We start from the raw sequence: 19997 nt of genomic DNA on the forward strand, positions 1-19997 counted from the left end.
ATGACAGATCTCAGGGTACCTACCCACCATAGCTACTGATGATGACAGAAAATGTACCTACCGGCACATGTCTGAGAATAATAGGAGTGATTAGCGATGTACAAGAATCAAAATCACTGCTGACCTGAAGGGAAGGGGAATTCTTGTCAAGTCTTATTAAAAGCTCCCTTCAGTCATCTTAAGAGTTCATTTTTTCCCCAGGCTCATCAACATGAGCTGTAATTTACAGCACAGTGAATTTTTAGTTCTTTGATCTAGCACTTATCATTTGATACTGAGCCCCCCTAAGACTCAAAGGTTTAGCCAAGAAGTAAGTGACTTAGTTTAGATTCTTGACATCCTCCTCTTATGTGTGAGTGTTTCTGTTAGAGACTTACAGGGAGATCTAGAACCAGGTCAAGCCTGAGGTTTCTCTTGCCCTCCTTAGAATTTTGGTGACAAAAATCTGAATTCTATCACTGAATAAGTCAAAGTGCAAAGGGAACTGACAGGTCAAATATTCCTGAAACGATTTGCTACTCTTATCCTTAGTTATGGAAATGGAATAATTTGGGAGAGACCCTGAATTACCCAATTTCTTTCAATTCTTGTTTCAATCCCTGGTCTAAAAAAGGCAGGACATTCTCCAGAGTTGGTTCTTAGCTTTTTAGGTTGATGTAGCAAAACCCAGCAAATCATGTGGCAATACTACCTTTAATTTTTTAAAGTTGTGAGTAGAAGAACACATTACACATACAGAAGATAGTACACAGAAAATTTAGCATTGTAATCAAGTAAAATTTACAATGAAAAATCTGAAACACAGAAAGGCATACACTAAGAGATTTAGAGAGCAGTTAGAAGAGGACCTCCATAACTATAAAAAACAAGCACTTTCTCTCTCTCTCACACACACATACACACACACACCCCTTTAGTCTAGACCTGTGATTTCATTAGTGTTAAGGAATTCCCAATGTAGAAACTTCCTCCATTGATGCATTTTAGCAACCTGTACCTTGGAATGTTGGGAGTTTGCCCATACACTCACACATACACACAGCTACACAGACACAAACTTCTTTAGTCTAGATCTGTGATTCTATTAGTGTTAAGGAATTCCCAATGTCGAAACCTCCTCCACTGATGCATTTTAGCAACATGTACCTTGGAATCTTGGGAGTTTGCCCAGGACACTGAGGTTTGCTCATGGGCCACACAGCGACTATGTGTCAGAGGAAGTACCGGAATCCAGTTCTTCCTGACTCTAAGGTCATTCATTTACTAGGCCATAATGCAGTTCTATGTCTAAGTCACTTAGTCTGGCTGAGCCTCAGTTTCTTCATCCATAAAATGGGGATTATAACAGAATCTACCTCAGAAGGCTGCTGTGAGGATCAAATGAGATGATGTCTATAAAGTTTCTTGCAAATCTTAAAGCAATGTATAAAATGTGAGCTGCTAAATTATTATGTGGATATATCACGTATATATTATTTTAATCAATAGGTAAATAGCTTAGAGTTTATGATTTTATGTTATTTATTTATATATTATTTTGTTCCTCATTTTAAAAATAATTCTTATAAACTTAATGATATTTTTAACAAAAAAAAAAATCTATGATCTTATGATCTCAAACAAGCCCCTACTTGTGTGAAGTGTTTCTACTAGCTTACAGAAGGAAAACAGAACTCTACCTATAGGTTAGGAAGGGCCAAAAGGGGTTTCCATGCTTTTTTTTTTTAAGAGATCCAAGAATAACTCTATGACTTATTGTGCTGCTGACACACATCACATAAGAGGTCTCTTACCTCTAGCCGGCGGATGATCTCTCGGAGTGGTAGGGCAGACTCCTTTCCCCCAATGAAAGTAGTAGTGGGCAAATGGAAGACCTTGTCCAGGTCCGATTCATGCAATCCATAAAACCCTGCAGGATTATTGTAGGTGGGACAAGCCAGAAGAGAGATGTATTTGCAGAATACGGGACAGCCACACAGGAACCAATTATTTATGGAAAGGGGGGAAAGGACTCCCCCCGGGAGAAAAAAATGAGAAAAAAAATCATACCAGACCAAACACATAATTAGGGAACAAATTTGCATGAAAATAAGTAATAAAATTATTCAGAGCCAGGAATGTAAAATTCAGCGGGAAACAAAAACAAGGAACAAAAATTAATGGGCAAGGTTAAGAGAGACAATCTAGTAAAACAATAAATACATGATTTGTGTACAAATGCTCCTAGTAGGGAAGCCATTTGTAACTATTTTAATCCCATATCCACAAACATTTCCAGGTTCCCCAAATCATTTGGGGGGGGTATTATGGGTGTGGAAAGGAAAAGATCACAAATGGCTTTTGAACAAGTTAGCCACAAATGGTTCAAAAATAGTTAGGGGAGAGAGTAAAAAACAAGGGATTAGTAATTCTAGTTAGACAACAAAAAGGGTTATATGAAGAATAAGGAATGAAATAGGAAAACAACCAGAAAGAAACAGGCATTAAAGCTGTGCATCAGAAAATCTGAATAGAAACCATGGGCCCTAAAGAAACTGGAGATAAGTAACAGGAACAATGCAGTGGGGAATACTTTAAAACAAAACTAAAACTAAAACAAACCCCCTAAATTCCTGCTTTCCTTAGCTCATTCTAAAATGTCTCAAATTAGAAAAAACAAAATGAACTTGACTGGCAGATTTTTTTCCCTTCCCAATTAATCAAATATTTATTGAATACTTATTGAGTGTACCACCAGGCACTTTCCTCATGTAAAATTTGGTGTACCACTTACTAGCAAATGTCTTTAAAATAACTCCTTCTCTACACTACTCAACCCCTCAGGATAACTCTCAAAGGAACTGACTGGCAAGATTCAGTAATGAACAAACTGACACTGAGAGTAAATTCGTAGTTCACATCATCACCCTGAAATAAAATTGTGGCTGGTTTTCAAATGGGCCCATCCTCTCAGGTTTGTAGAATAATTTACTTCCTCATCTTAGTGTATTCTCAGTCTCCATGAGATAAAAAGGGGCAAAAGAACACTGTAACTATTGGGTTGGAGAGGTACTTGGAAATTTGTACAATGATTGCATATGATAAGACTATCTTTACTACAAAGGCTATGCTCACATTCCTCAAACAACCGATATTCAGAACTACTCTGCCCTGCTCGTCCACGAAGACAAGTTTTGAGTTACTAGCTAGGAAAATTGGAATCTTGACACTGTACCTCCAACCCCACCCCCTCAAGGACTTGCTTCTTCCAGAGCAGTTCCTCTGTGCTTATTTATTTTTCCCATTTGTTAAGAGACTCATTAGATATTGCATTTATTTAGATCTGACCTTGTCAGAGGGTTTAAAGAAGCCTAGCCTAGCTAGAAATGAAGCATTCTGCCCTAAGACACAGTTTTTCAGCAATATCCAAACCTCAGGGCAAATTCAAAAACACAGAATTCACAATTTACCTTGCCAATAGCAGACAAAGTAGGCTTGGTGAAGGCTGTGGTAGCAAAAACAATGGAGGGCAACAGATACTCTAGGTCACCTATTCTCCTCATCCCCCCCTTTTTTCTGAGGGAATACTGAGGGGAGAAGTAAGGATCCTCTTCATGGAGGCAGTCCAGATAGGTAGGTAGATACGATGCAGGACTCCCCCAGTAAAGCAAAAGAGAAGAGGAATAGGATTAGCAGTGGCCTTTCAGAATACCAGGAGGAGTTTGGTTTCTTCAACTACCCTGGGTTACCACTGTAGGGCTCATACCATTCTTAGGCACATTACCCCAGGCTATCTTCCATTTCAGTGCCTCTTTCTGGGCATGAATTTTTCTTCTTCCTTCTTCAAAGAAATACTAGAGCCAGGGGGGATATATTACAGGTGGGAAGCAGAATGACAGTCTCCAGGTGGTTGGCCTCATTCTGCTCGGCTTGAATCCCCAGGGGAATGAAAGGGAGGGGCTTGCTAAGCTGGAGAAGTAGCGGTGAAAAGGAGTGGGTTTGGGATAAAGTGATGGAGAGGAACATCTGTCAGGGACAGGACTTTGAATAGCAGGCTGTTTTCTCCCACAGCAGCAAAGAGAGAAAAGGCAGGGAGTTGGGGAGTAGAGTTGCAGGAGTGCAGAAAAAATGGTAGCTGAGGCAAAAGCAGTTCCAAGTGGCCTCTAGGCATGCAGGTTCATTTCCATCACACTACTGCCACCTACCTGGCTGCAAACTAAGGAAGCCAGTTAGAATTCCTGGATAGGAAACTTATGCTCACTACTATTAGTGTCTGGAATGAACTGAGTCAGGCTGCTAAGAAAGAATGCTAGGGGCACTGATTCCTCCCAGGCATATACAACAGCTATCATCGCATCAGTATGAAAAGTCATGGCTATGGACACTGAGACCTTCACTGTATTTGCCAAGTAAAGAGAATTTGATTAAGAATTCTGCCTTAAAATACAATAATTTTGGCCCTGACTCTGGAGCATTTGATATGGAAACCTTGATGATATTGCTCAGGTTCAAAAGGAATCATACCTACCAGACTTTGTTGAAATAATTGGGTACCTTTCTCCTAAGAAAATATATATGTGTGTACACATGCACACACATACGTGATTTCCCTGGCCAACAGGGAAAATCTGAGAGGTCAGGAAGAAAACTTAGGGCTCAGAGGAAAGCTGACCTTCCTTATGGCTTCCCCACCTAATGCAGATGGCCAGGGAGCAGGAAAGAAAAGATCTTCCTGCATAGCATGGTGTGCACCACATCAGCAGGGAGCCTGGAACTAGTTATAGCTTAAAACCTGGACATTCAAGAGTCCCCCAATAAGGACAAGGACTTGAAGGCCTTGTCATCTTGGAGTTTAATACAGTAACCTGCTTCTACCAAAGCAGTCTCTCTGTTCTGACCTTGTTAGACTCTAAAAATCCAAACTGATTTCACCAGAAGGCTTTGGTTATAGTCTTTGTGATGACTCTAGCAATGTCAAAAGCTTCCTTTTTTCAATTCAGCAGTTTTACAAAACACAGGGGGTCAACTGAATGATTCTTAACCTCAGGACCTGCATAAACATATCTACAACAACTGCATGCGTTAATGATAAGAACTAGGTTGAAAAGCACTGTGATACAGGTGGACAGGGAGAGCTGGTCTCTGAATCAAACAAACAAAAAGTAATTTGGTTCAAATTCCACCTCTGACATGTAGTCTGTATGAACCTGAGCAAGTCACTCAGACTCTCCTGGCCTCAGGCAACTCTCTGAGCCTATAAATTGCAGACTGTTTTGTTAGGGGGAGTTTTCTTAGTAGGAGTCCCTAGCCTAATGAAATCACAGGTCCTCAATAAAAACAAGAAAAAGAAAAACATCCCAAAACCCTAGATGGCAACTTACAGCTTTGGGAGTGAGTGTGAGCTGGGCTTGGAGACTTGCCTTCCTCAGTTCAAATCCTGCCTCAGACACTTACTAGTTGTGAGCCCCTAGGGAAGTCACCAAACCCTGTCTGCCTCAGTTTCCTTACCTGTAAAATGAGTTGGAGAGGGAAATAGCAAACCACTGCAGTACCTTTGCTAAGAAAACCCCAAATGGGATCATGAAGCATCAAACAACTGAAAAATGACTAAACAACAACATGACAATATGCCATGCTATTCTCATCTCCTTCTCATTTTTATCATGGGCTAGCTATCCGAAAATGAAGAAAACCATCCCATTATCATGTGATCTCTCTTATCTAACCACTAAGTTCCCTCTCTTTCTTAATATGAAATCAAAAAGGTCATAGATTATAGGTTCATTAATTTAGGGCTAAAAGGGACCTTAGAGGCTATTTAATCCAACATTTTACAGGTGGAGAAACTGAGGCTCAAATAGGTTAAATGAATTCCCTGAGGTCACACAGGTAGTAACAGAGGCAGGATTCAAACCTGGGTCATGAAACTCTAAATCAAATGTTCTTTCCACTATAATAAAGTGATAGAACTTTAACCAAAAAGAGTCACAATTTTGCAGCAAATATTTAGAGGGAATAAAAGGTTGTAACTTAAAAAAATCATATGCCATATTGAATTCTTTCACTCAGAAGAGCTTGCTCTCTTTCACTCACACACACACACACACACACACACACACACACACACACACACACACACACTCTCTCTCTCTCTCTCTCTCATTCAGCCTTGTTGGAAGGCAGGTTGTACTATAGGATAAAATTTTAAACTCTAAAGCAAACTGTACCTTTCTCAAGCCCTTTTTGTTAAGAAATAGTCCAGTTCTGGCCCCCCATCCCTCTGGCATTTCCTTTAGAAAGAGAGGGACTGGAAGAGACTCTTCACTCTAATGGTCTGCTCTACTGTTAATGGGTCGTGGGGAAGAAACAGTTTTATTTATTATTGGGGAAATTTTTACTTGTTTTTGACAAAGCTCATTCCTGAGGAGAGCTCATTGTGATCCAAAATAAACTGGCCCAAGGATAATAGTGTGCTTATGGAATTAAAAAACCAAGTATCTATCCCTTGAAAATCTCTTTCGGGAAGAGGACAACCTGAACACAGATGCTGAAGATTCAAGCTTCCCTGAGATCCCTGGGAAAGGTTTTTTAGATGTGTAATTCTCTTGGTTGCCTCTGACTTTTACCTAGGGCTGTGGCTAAATCACAGGACTGGCCTCTGCTTTTTAGTCCTTCAGTCAAATTTTAAACTCTGGTACTTACATAGATCAAATTCTTACTGATGTGATGACCACGATAAAGAATAGATGGGGAATTTACTAGAGATTACCTATATAGGAATTTGGAGAAGGCCAAGGTTCAGGAGGAGACTGACAGGTTTAAGCAGGATGGCAGGTGAAGGCAGGCCAAGATTATCTTAAAAGCCGAGCTAAATTCTATATCCATTGCTCCTTTCCATTCTCTGTAAATGAAGAGAACCTCAGGAACCAAAGTTGTTCAGTCAGGAAGAGATGGATACTGCCCATTCCAATGAACTCTTATTACCAGTTTGGTTGTCCTTCACATTAAGGGCAACACCAAGAAAAGAATCTTTTCCAAACACTGAGGTACCAGAACAACAGAAGTTGGAAGAGTCCCAGGCTGAGAAGGAGCCACAGAACAGAACACAGAGAAAAGAATCCACTAACATGCAGAACTTAACATAACCACTGCTTGGCTCTTGGCTAGTGGCACCAAGAGGCCTAGACACTACGCCAAAGACCAGAAGCTCAAGATGAAGCAATGAGGATGTTTACATGAAGATGGAAAATGCTTTTGCAAAAACACAAAGGATGGGAAAATAAAAAATGAGGTCACATGTGACAGATGAAGGGATGGGAAAAACAAGTTTTTAAGCAATTTGCAAACAAAGCACTTGACCAATGACTGGGAAGCTGTGCCAACTTTCCCCAAACTGTGCATGCCCAGAAAAGTTGAACATTCGATTTGAATAAAGTCCTCAGCTCCAGAAGGGTGAGAGACTTGTTCTTTGCATACCTCCTACAGTTAGCATTCGGAGTCGCTCCTGGAAAACTGCGAGATCTGGGAGATGAGGGGAGAAGGAGGGAGGTGAGTGCAGAGGGAAAAAGACAGTAAGAGTTAGTTAAAAACACTACACCATGAAAGCAGTCAGGGAAAGCACAATTAAAATAACTTTAAACATAATCACACCAAAGGAAAAAGGATTAGTGGTTTGCTCTGTGAAATGGAAGATGACTACTCTGGGAAACAGAGATGGAAAATCCGTTGTAGAACAGCTGGAAATTCGATCGATAAAAATGAGAGGGGGTAAGGGGAGGCAGTTCTCACTGATGCACAGAAGCAATCAGGCAGCCTGGTTTGAGAAACCCTCATCTTTCTACACTTCCAAGCATGTTAAAGCAATTTTCTTAATTAGTCAAATATATCCATCTAGGTTGCTTTGAATAAACATTAGGGAAAATTAAAATACAAAAATTTGGGTTTTTTGATGTACCCTTTCCCCTTCAGGGTCAGTTTAACAGATGATGTAAATCATTCTTTAAATCCTAAGACTCTGAAAGAGAGGAAGATTATTGGCTTCCAAAGAAAGATTACTTGCTCACTGATACTCCTAAAATGGTGCCATGACCAGCATAGACAGAAATTTACTGGCAAGGAATTTTCAAAAATGAAATTAAAAAGAATGTTGTAGCAACAGATGGGTAGCTGCATGTTTCCTCCCCAAGGGGCTTTTGGCTGAGCATTCTATAGTACCTGTATTTTCCTCAATAACTTTTATCTGTCAAGGGAGAAAATTAGAATATTATCTTTAGCTGTACAAAGTATTCCATACTTCAGTTCAAGCTGCCTGGATATCAGAAAGCCTGGTGAGACATGTTAATGATAAGCCAAAGAGAGAAAGAGAAAGAGAAACAGAGAGAAAGAGAAAGAGAGAGAGAGAGAGAGAGAGAGAGAGAGAGAGAGAGAGAGAGAGAGAGAAGAAAAGCTGTGTAGTGCGGTACAAGAAGCTGGAGGCAGCCCGAGATCCACTCTTCAGAGGTCATCAAAGCTCCATCTCCAAGGATGCTAAAAACTGGGCATTTTTGGTTAAAATAGACTGGTAAGGGGCAGCTGAATGCTCTTTTGGATGTCAAAGGTGAGTCTTACAATTTTAGGGAAAGACCTTAGACTATAGAATATGGAATACAGAATATGGCGAGATTCTTCACTACCATCTTAGATTGATTTTAATGGCACTGAGAAAATAAAGGACAATAAAGGTATGCAACTCTGAACCAAATGAAGTCATGAGAAAGTCAGTAGGGGGACCCTAAAGAAATGAAATCAGTGTTCCTGATTTTTATTTGGGCTCTCAAAAGCCCAATATGACTTGGGAAAGAGGCCTAATCTTGCCTCTATTCCATAGAATCTGAAATCCAAAGGCTTCTTAAAGTATCAGTGTCTTACCTAACTTTCATTCTCTCTTTTCTAAGGATGGAGAACCCTGAGATTTCTTTCTATCCAATCCAAAGCATCAGATCTCATGACCATGCCATTACATACATTACAAAATTCCCCTGAGCTTATGCTACATCACTAACACTGCAAAAACCAATGAAGAAAATGAACCCAGAGAACATTGGAAGATACAACTCTAAGTCATTTACAGAAAATACTCGTATTTTCCTGGACTTGAATTCAGCAACATTTTCTTCCTTTAAAAAAAATGCCAAAAGAATACGTCTTTTCTAGATGAGTAGTCATGCGATGCTATGGACTACAATACAGTCTTCAATGACTCAAGGAGGATTCCACTCAAGTTTTTTTTTTGCTAGAAAAAGCAGAAGTCCCTATTGATCAAGTTGGTTCCTGCTCATATGCTTTGTGAGGAAAGAGGACAAAATCAGGAAGCCAAGAAATCGTGGCAAAAGCTTTCAAGGATTCAAGAATGATGAAAGTTTGTTATAGAGAAGTCTGTGCTAAGGCAACAAGTGATAAAGAAATGATTTGGTTTTGTCTGTGCCAGAGGAGAGCAAATTCATGGGAGACTGAGCAATACTGTACATGTCTAAGCAGTGGCCAAATGATAACACTGTCCCTTGTCTTTGCACAGTGACAAGAAGAGAAGGATGCGAGTGCAGGAGATTTTGCAAATGCCTAATCTAGAACAGAGTCTGAAGAAAAATGAACTTGTCTTCCTCTCCTTCCCCCCAGCTCTTATGCTTTAAGTATCTTGCTATACCTCCATTAATTACTAACTAGCTAAGGTTGATTTTCCTCTAGTTCTAATACAGGGTTTTACTTCTCTACATACTCTCCATTTTCTCTACCTCAACCTCTCACCCCAGCATTAGGGTAACTAAGCTCTGTTAATCACCTAGGGAACATACAGAAATCAACTAGTTACGAGGTAATAAGATTTCTAGTTGAAACAGAGGGCTAAGGAAAGTTTCTGGTGCTTTGATGTTGTTTAGTGAAGTAAAAGGGTTCATGTCATAACCCAGAGAAGCTATGGGAGCCAACTCACCTGAGATGGCATGGGAATTAGCTAGATTCAACACTTACAACATAAAGAGGTTACTCTTTCAAATTTTTAACTTTCTAAGAGGCTATTTTCATGGATCTGAACAAATAACAACTTTGCCCCTATCAAGTACTTTTCTACAAAAAAGTTCAAGTACCACATCCAGCACTTTCAACAACAAAATTTTGTGATGAGACCTGTGATTTCATTGGTATGAGGAAATCCCTTTGAAGAATTTTCTTCTACTCCTTCAGATTAGCACCTGCTCCACAGCCATACTTATAGACTAAATTTTAGAGAGTTCTCTGTTGCACTAAGAGGTTAAGGGTCACACAACCATGCCCACAACACTATTTAATTTAATTTTTTTTAATGTGAGGCAATTGGGGTTAAGTCACTTGACCAGAGTCACACAGCTAATAAGTGTTATGTGTCTGAGGCAGCATTTGATTTCAGGTTCTCCTGACTCCAGGGCCAGTGCTCTATCTATCTGGCTACCTAGCTGCACCCCCCACCCTGCCCCATTTTATTTAATTAAGAATGAGTTCTCTCCCAGGCTAATCTGGTTCCTGTTAAACCATATTACCCTACTGGTTCAAAAAGACACCCAAACTTATAACTGCCTTAGCAGAAAATTTTCTACAAACCAAGAGATGATGAGGATGCTCTGCAAAAGAGGTCTTTCCTTGATAAAAAAAAAACTGCATGACCCTCCCAATTTTCTAAACCTGAAAAATGAAGTTTTATGAATTGTAAACAGAGAGAGGGGAAGGAAGGTTTAAAATGGCTAGTGCTATGTAGCTTCTGTTTATAATCAAAGAAATACCTGTAATGAATTTTCAGTTTATCCTTAAAAAACAAAAACAAAAACAAACTATAGAAAGTATAGATCTTCAAAGAAGGGCAATTAGCCAAGCTGGTGAAAACTTGACTCTTCTGGTACCTAATTTCACACATACAGGTGTCAGACTCTTATACTGACAGGAAGAATCTATTGCCTTAAAAAACAAACCAAAAAACCCCAACACAGCTATAGAAGTTTTGGTTTGTACTTTCTTTCTCTTGAGAAGTTATGAACTGAAATTGCAGCAAAGACCCTCGAAGCAGGCTGTTACTCACATCATAACTAAATCAAGACTGAGCTATATCTAATGTGTAAAAATGTCATGAGGAGGAATTAGGCAGAAAAAAATTCTAGTTTACAAGACCCATAGAAACAAGGTTATACACAGTGGTTAGTTTTTCTGGTTTACTTTGGTAAAAAGTCTGGTTTCAATTTAGAATTATAGGAACGAATATATCTTCTTCTCACACTTCCAGCCTTGAAAAGCAGTGGAAATGAATATTTAAGTCAATAGTGGTAGGGCTTGGGGCATGAGATAAGGTGTTGATTGGGCAGGAAGGTACCTTCTGCCTTTGTGAACCCCTATTTATTCCCTTTCAAGGACAAATGTGGAAAAAAATGCAATCTTGTAGCTTGTAAGAAACTATTCTTAGTTTCATGTCTGTCACTAATTGGATGTGTTCTCAACTGTCAATTCCATTCCTGTCTGCTCTGATAGCTTGCCCTCCTATCATCTCTCTTGATATCCAACTTTTCCATATCTACTGGCTTCTTCACTGCTACTTCCTACAAATATTTCCAAATCTGCCCCACACTTAAAAAAAAAATCTCCTCAATCATCTAGATTCAGAAGACCTGAGTTCAAATTAGGTCTCAGACACTTACTAGCTGTGTGACTCTGTGCAAGTAATTTAACCTTTTTCCTCAGTTTCCTCAACTGCAAAATGGGGATAATAACAGCACCTACCTCCCAGGGTTGTCGTGAGGATCAGATGAGATACTATCTTTATAAAGCACTTATTAGCACAGTGTCTAGCACATAGCAGGTACTATATGAATGCTAATCCCCCTTTCCTCTTTAAACTATCATTCCATTCACCTTTCTCTCCCTTTTACTGTCAAAATCCTAGATAAAGCTGGCTATACGCTGCCTCTATTTCCTCTCTGCTTACTGACCCCATTTTCTCCTGGTTTTCTGGGCCTACCTAACCCAGCTGCTTCTTCACATTCCCTTCATCTGAGTGGACCCCAGGGTTCTGTCCTGGGCCTTCTTCTCTTTCTCTCCTCTCTTCTAGTGAACTCATTAGCTCCTGTGAATTCAACTGCCTTCTCTATACAACTGATAAGCAGTTCTAGGTTATCAATGCAGGCCTTAACTCTCCCGAGCTCCAGTTCTGAACCTTCAACCATCTGCCCCAACTGCCGTGTCCCGTAAGCAGCTCAAATTCAACATGTTCCAAACAGAATGTTTTCCCCCAAAGGTGGAACTCTTCTTAACTTCCCTATTTCTGCTGAAGGTACCATCACTCTTCCAGCAACCGTGGAGTCATCGCCAGCTTTTCCCTCTCTTCATCCTCATTTTTAATCAGCTGCCAAGTCTACTTTGACATCTCTTTCACCCTTCTCCTTCTGTCTACTCACAAGGTTACCACCCCAGTTCAGGTCCTTATCACCTCCCAAATGGTCTATGGCACCCTAACTGGTATCCCTACCTTCATTCCATCCTCTCTAAACTGACATTGCCAAAGCCCAGCTTTGACATGTCCCTCCCCATCTTAAGAAGCTCTAATGATTTCCCCCTTGCCTCTAGGACAAAACACAGACTACTGCTAGGCATTTAAAACCACATATAAACTAAACGTAGCCTTGTCTTTCTAGATTTATTACCCATTATTCTCTTTCGCATACCTACATTCAGCCAAGGCCTACTTTTCCTTCAATCTCCCATCTCCATGCTCTTGCACATGTCCACAATATACTTTCCCTTCCTAACCTTGGCCTCACAGAATCCCTAGTTAACCCCAAGGTTCAGCTCAAGCATCACCTTTACTGATCCCCAAGTATTAGGACTTGCTCCCCATTACTTTGCATATATTTTATATTTATTTAATTATACACATTCTCTCTCCCTGACAGACATTCCAATGTAAGTTTCCTGAGAGTAAGGATTGTTTCCATCTTACCTAGCACAGTGCCTGTCACATAGTAGGTGGCTTAGTAAACACATGAATGAATTGGAGTTTCAGTTTCCTTATCTAGAAAATGAGAAGACTGTACTAGGTGACCCTCAGCCATCCCTTTAAGTTCTAAAATTATGATCTGAAGTAAAATTTACTCATATTTTAGAAGCAAAAGCAAATTAAATCTATCCTGAATGTTTCATTAGGAGAATTCAGTTCTAGTCTGGACTGGCACTAACTGGCTATGTATTCTTAATTAAGTACCTTAAAAAATCTCTGGGCCCCTGTTCTTTCATCTGTAAAGCAAAAGGGCTGGCTCTAAAATTCTCTGTTTTATGATTCCTTGTTCTGTATTCACTCTGTATTATGATGCTCTTCAGTTACAGTAATATCTTCAGTGGGACAACAAAGAAATGACCCACAATTCTCCAGCTAAATGAATGTATTAAACATTCCCTGAAGCTCACTACCTACTGCTGCCAGCTTCAGAGTTCCTTATTCCACAGCCTACAATGGCTCCAGAGTCTTTAATTTACCCAAAGATTTGAACTTGGATCACTGGTCTGAAAAACAATTACTCAGCCCATATTCTAAGAAAATAGGCTCTGAATGTGGTCAAATATGCCACCTAACAGAGGTGGCAAGGGTTGTATTAGTTACATCAAGAACTCCTCCATGGATTCTGCATGGGTCACTATTCCCTGTTCTACCCAAGATCCATTGCCTCTTGAGGACTTCCCAAATTTTAAAAAGTATACTCTGCAATGGCCTCATGGGCCTGCAAAATCACCAAAGGTTTAGAGGGAGCAGACTGGGAGTGTTTAGTAGCTTAATGCTAGTTAACCAGGAAACCAACCATCACTTAAGATAATTAGTGGGTGGCAGGGTAGGTTCCAAAGATCCCTGCACTGACAGAATCATTACGTCTTGGATCATGAGGATTCCATCATGGTACAGAAATAGCTACAGGGCTTCTTCAAGCCCTTTATCATCAATGACATGCCTGGGTCTACCACAGACGACAGGAATCAGACCCATTCCAAAGCCGCTAGGCTAAATGGAACAAAGGTGATAAACAAAGGTGTACTGGGAATGTCTATGAGGACACTGGATAAAATGACATTCAGAAAATTTCCTCTAAACTTTTTTTTTTTTGCTATGACTAAGGTACGACTATGACAGAGGTAAAGTGAAAAGGAAAACTTATATCATGCTCAGAGAGTCAAGAAAAAGAAACATAATGACAAACAGATAACGTCAGTCCTAGAAACAAAGATCTCACAAGCTTAGATGCACGAGACATTTCTGGCATTCCACATCTACAATGCACTTGTGTTTGTAAGGTCCACAAATTTCAAAAGGATGAGGTAGAAGATTTTTCTTCTGTATTCCCTCCCCTCCCCAAAATGTCAATTTCCACAGTAGGACTGTGAGTAAACTAATGCCTTTGTTGTAGCTGTAGCTAGATAATCATCAAACTGTTAGCATGCACAATGCTTTTCTTGTGGGGCACCTCAGCCATTTTTGTTAGTGATAATTATGATTGCTCTAGCTCAGGTTAGCATGCCACTTGGGACATTTATGGATTAACCCTTGGAAAGCACCTGTGGTTAAGAGAGTTCAGCAGTTATTATCCTGCACTGAACTAATCAAACGCCAGCCTTCTGATTCGACTGAAATAAAGAGGAAGGGGTAAGGGATGCAGTGAGGATTCACTCAGATGCCTCTGCAGCCTTTTAATTCTAGCAGGATTCCATTTGTGTGGTGCACATGCATGTCTCCCAAATGGCTTGCTGATTCCAGCCTCTCTGTACTCCGTGGGAATGCATTCCAAAGTTTCCTCATTGTGATCACTGACATTTAGGAATTCAAAGACTCAAGCTGCACATTCAACTTGTAATGAAATTGATACCTACTGTAAGTAAGGGATGTGAAAGGCCTCCAGCCCAGTAAGAACTGTGACATGCTTCAGGCTCAAAGGGAACAGGAAGAGAAGGTTCTTGGGCAAAGCCCGAACTCTATCAAAGTCCCTACTTCTGCTATTCATCAAGCTTTTGCTCCAGGCCAAATACGGAACTGCATTTTATGGCCTAGAAAAGGGAAAACTGAAGGCAAAGGAGCTAGTCTTTGAAATACTCAGCTATTACATGTTGAAAATTTCTTCCCCTAGCACAACTAGGCTTTTTTTAGAACAGAAAAATTCATTTTAATTTTAGAGACTATTACTTATCCTCTTCTCCTACAATTAAAAAATTAAGCCACTAATTTATAAGGAGCTTAATGTTAAAGAATAAAACCAATTAAGTTTTTATTTAAACTAAATACATGCCAAAGGCACCAAAATTGGACTGAGGAAGCTCTAAAAGTCTCACCTATAAATTTAGAGTGATCAGTACAAAGGAAACTTAAGACTCTTCCCTACTTATCAGTTAAGCATTCTGGCTCCCATCAGCTGTGAAAGGGAGAGAGGAGCTCAAGCAGTGCGGCACTAACTGCTCTAGGAACCCTCACCAAGTTTGTCTGTGGATGAGATAATATCAGCTGGAACGGAGGAGTCCAGATCAGCATCCAAAATTCCCAGGGGATCCAGCTGTGCTACATGGTGCCCTCGAATCTATGAAATGGGCCAAGAATGGAAAGGAAAGGACACATACAAAAGGACAAGAGAAAAAAAAAGAGGGAAGGGGGTAAAAAAAGTAAAATTACATTAAAATTAGTTTGCAGAGTAATTCTCACCAACGTTTGAAGAAACAGTTACTGGTGCATCATCAAAATTTACACAACTAATGCCGAGGGGATCAAGTTTTGCAATGTGGTGACCCCTGACCTGGAAGCAACAACACAAGTCAGTCAATAAACCAAATTTTTAAAAAGGCATGCATTTCAGATAAACCTTTCTGGAGGAGGACTAAAGCCTTAACTGGGACCTATACCATCAGTAATTTCACACAATAAATATTACCTTTACCCAAGAGGCTCCCAGAATTTGTCAATCAGCAAAAAGAACTACCAAGCACATTTATGTATTTATGGAGATAAGGGGACATAAACTTCCCACTAATAATCAACTATTCCCAAATCAACACTGGGAATCAACATTCCCAAAGGTTCTATCCTTTAAGCCCCAAACTTGGCCTTCTTATCCTGTTGGCCAAGATCAACCAGAAAGCAAACATGTGACATAACTCAGCTGTTTAGCAACTTACCTTGGTTTGGAACAGGAACACTCTACTTTGGCTAGCTAGGCAGAATTAAGGGAGGCTCATAAAAAGCCAATCATTGATTCTTCTCATGGACTGAAGGCTTCCACAGAGGGCACCAATATTCCTTGATGGGACAAGGAAGTCCTTTGGTTTTAAGGCTATTGTGATAATGTGCCCTGAGTTCTTTTTCCATGGCTGTAAAGAGTAGCCTATAGTAAGTACAGCCAGGTGCACTCAGAACTAAGTAAAAATCAAAGCAGGTACAAAACAACTTCTGATCTAGAGTGTAGAATTTGAATGTCTTAAAAAAAATTCTTTCAAAATTTTAAAAGTTCCTTTAGGCCTAGGACATTTCATGTATAATTTCTTACTGGTGATTTGTGAAGGGGGATTGTTGATTCTTCCTGGAAAAGACCAAATTTAAACTCTCCCCAAGGGCACCTGATAATGTGGGCAATAGGCAAGATGTCAAGGCACACCTACCATCTCTTTAACATTTGCATAATGAGAAGAATTTCGGAACGTATATCTATCACTGGCTGAGCCATACAGGTTATATACAATGAGGGTATGGCAAAGACCTGTTCACAGGTTTTTTTCTTTTCTGAGAAGGATAATTGGAAGATCTCAATCCCCAGGGTGTCCTATATTCTACCAGTACCTAAAGAATCTTGGAGTTAGAAGGGACCTCACAATCATAGTTATTAGGCAAGAAGATACTCTAAAACATACTGGACAAATGGTCATCCTATACTGCTTAAAGAGCTGCTGGGAGACAGAACCCACTACTTTCTGAGGCAGCTCTTTACTTGCAATTTTGGACAGTTCTTACTGATGAGAAGTTTTTTCTTATACTAAGCCTAAATCAGACTCTTTTTAACTTCTAGCCATTGCTCCTAACTGTGCCCTGTGAGGTCAAGTAGAAAAAATGTCATTTTCCACATGGCAGTAAATTAAAGGTGTAGTTTCCTACACCTGCACCAACACCTACACCTGCTCAAACTCCCTTATTAATAAGTTACATCAGGAAGGGGTTCCTTAATATTTTTTGTGTCATGAAACCCTTAGGCAATTTAGTGAACTTTACGAACAGACCTGTTCTCAGAATAATTTTTCAAGGAATAAAATAAAAGGCATGATATTACAAAGGAAACCAATTACACTGAAATAGTTACCAAATATTTTATAAACCAAGTTCATGGACTTCAGGTTAAGAAGCTCTGATCTAGAAGAACACGGAGGAGAAAGGGTCAACAGTGTCATAGATTCAGAGCTGGGAGGGACCTTAGCAGTCATTGAGTCTGAGAGCAGTGATGTCATTCAGCTAAGGTCACACAGGTTGTAAGTAGCCCTGTGAGTCCAAATTCAATGCCCTTTCCATTTTTAACAGTCTTTGATTTAAAGGTGATGGCTTTAGACCTTAGCTGTAGAATTTTACTTCAATTAGGCCAAAAGAATATCCTAAGCAAAACCTGTTAGGTATGCTGTAGCCTGAAGAAAAGAAAGGCACACTCCCCACAAAAAATACACAGACTTGGACATATATACAGATGTAGTCAAGTATTTTCCCCTTGCATCTCTGCCACCCAACCTAGTCCTATACTCTCTTTGCTTCTCCTACATGTTTCTCCCCATTTGCCTAGTCTTTCCTGGCTTTCCTTAGGGAGCCTCCCTGTGCCCCATTTATGTTTTCTCTAACCCTTTTACTCCACCCTAGTTTAACATGGCAGCCACCTGGCTATGACTATAGGAGGCAAAGACTGGTCCATGCTCCCCAGGGTCTTAGCAACCTGGCCTTGGCAACAGAAGATGGCTGATAGGTGGCAACAGCCTTTGTGCCGTGTTACAACAGGTCATTCTATCCTTTCTCCTCTTTTCTTTAATGTAAAACCATGTCTTAAGGTAATATTGGGCTCATTCTTCTACATGATCTCATCATTGCCAAATTACGAAAGAAAAAAGGATGGAAAAGGGAGCTATCTGTACATCACATATCAGAGCCAACAAAGGAAGGTCTGCTTCTTGGGCCTGTAGCTATTCTCTAAGGTTCTGTGACAAGCAATTAAAAAAAATCAATGTTAAACTAGAGTACGGGATTATATTACATAAGAACTAGTGGATCCCCCCCGCCCACTACCACCACCAAAAAAGAAAGAAAAAAAAAGGAATATTGATAACCATATTCACTATTTTAAAAGCAGAGAAGGGTCAGTTTAACCACCCTCCTTTTCTGCCTACTATTTGTTGGAGAATCCTAAAGCCACTTACCTGATATGCCCTGATAAGAGACTGAACTGCAAGATGGTCTTCCACAAGCTTATCTACATTCGGCTGGGCATGAACCAAGGACTGGGCTTGGGTCAGGGCTGACAGGGCGCCACTCAGGGGAGGGGGGCTTTGGTAGGCAGTGCCAGGTGGGGCTCCAGCATTGGCATTTCGAAAGAATATGTCCCATGACTAAAAACAAGAAGACAAAGAAAGATTAGGTCAAAGTTTGCACCTGGTAGGGGAAGTTCACATTTATAATTACTTAGACAGAGATAGTCATCACAGGTGGAGCTTTTCTTCTGAGATGTGGGAATGTTTAAGCTGTTCTATTATAGGGTCACAAATTTAGAGCTGGAAGGTACCTTCAAGGCTACCTGGTTCAATCTCCCCCAACCTCTCTATTTTACAGATGAGAAAAACAAGACTCAGGGAGGCTAAGTGACTACTGCCCTGACTCAAAATTCAGCATTTTCTACAATGATAATGTGCCACTCTTCCTAGTTCTTCTCCGAGACCATTCTTAACTGTTTTGTTGCTCTTAATGCCTCTTTTTCTGATCCTTCTCTCCCCTCGGTCTATGTTTAGGTAAGCAGCAGTGTGGTCTAACAGAGCAGTAGACTTGGAATTAGTAAAACCTGGGTCTGAGTCCTTCCTCAAAGGAGATAACACACACACAGCACTTGGCAAACCTTAAATGGCTCTACGTAAACGACAGCTCCTATGATAATAATTACTATACTTAGTTGAGGCACCTAGATAGTACAGTAGAGGGAGTGCTGGGCCTGGAGTCAAGAAGACCCGAATATAACCACAGCCTTAAAACCTCAGACATTTACTCTTGACCAAGTGCCCTTGTCTCGACTTCCTCTTTGGTAAAATAAGGCTAGCAATAACACCTATCTTCAAAGGTCATTGTGAGGATTAAATAATTGTAAAGCACTTAGCACAGTGCCTTGCACCTGGTAAGCACTATATAAGTGTTAGCTATTATTATCTTTATCATTATCATAATATGGTGTGTGTGATTCAGGATTGTTCTTCAGCACTTCTTTGGGAGTTATATTTCATTACCTAGTGTTTTAATCCCAAAATGAATCGGCAGCTGGGTGGTGCAGTACATGGAAAACTAGGCCTGGAGTTAGGAGGCCTAAATTCAAATCTAGCCTAATACTTACTAGTTGTGAGACCCCAAGCAAGTCACATCCTCTCTCTCTGCCTCAGTTTCCTCATCTGTAAAATGGAGATAATAATACTACCTACATCCCAGAATTGTTGTGAGAATGGAGTTTTACACATATACAGACACATACATACATCTGTGTGTATAAGTAAATAAAACAGATAAAGCTTGGTACATAGAATACACTGAAATGCTTATTCCCTTCCCTCCCTCCTCCCAATAGCTGTGTGGCCCCGGGCACCTCTCTAGTTCTCAATTTCCTTATCTGTAAAATAAAAGGGGGTGGTCTCAAGGAGCTATAATTTATGATCCTATGGGTGACTGTCCCCAAAGTTCAATCCTTGGCTCTCTGCTTATAATATCTTGTCTTTTCCTTAAA

The 19997-nt window shown here is 40.1% G+C and overlaps 1 protein-coding gene across 5 annotated transcripts in view; it reads right to left on the reverse strand.

Moving 5' to 3' along the window:
- OGDH (oxoglutarate dehydrogenase) overlaps positions 1 to 19997 on the reverse strand; it is a 95853-nt gene that overhangs the window by 33992 nt on the left and 41864 nt on the right. For 2 of the 5 annotated variants that reach the window (XM_020984046.2, XM_020984047.2), the window contains 4 exons: positions 18439 to 18627; positions 15704 to 15794; positions 7456 to 7500; positions 1794 to 1909 (listed from right to left, as the gene is read on the reverse strand). In XM_020984046.2, coding sequence (XP_020839705.1) covers positions 1794 to 1909; positions 7456 to 7500; positions 15704 to 15794; positions 18439 to 18627 — 441 coding nt within the window. Of the gene's footprint in view, positions 1 to 1793; positions 1910 to 7455; positions 7501 to 15478; positions 15582 to 15703; positions 15795 to 18438; positions 18628 to 19997 lie in introns of all 5 variants that reach the window. The other 3 variants (XM_020984051.2, XM_020984048.2, XM_020984050.2) reach the window with 3 other exon arrangements.

Source organism: Phascolarctos cinereus, unplaced genomic scaffold (assembly GCF_003287225.1).
Source record: "Phascolarctos cinereus isolate Bilbo 61053 unplaced genomic scaffold, phaCin_HiC Scaffold_2;HRSCAF=192, whole genome shotgun sequence".
Classification (NCBI taxonomy): Eukaryota; Metazoa; Chordata; class Mammalia; order Diprotodontia; family Phascolarctidae; genus Phascolarctos; species Phascolarctos cinereus.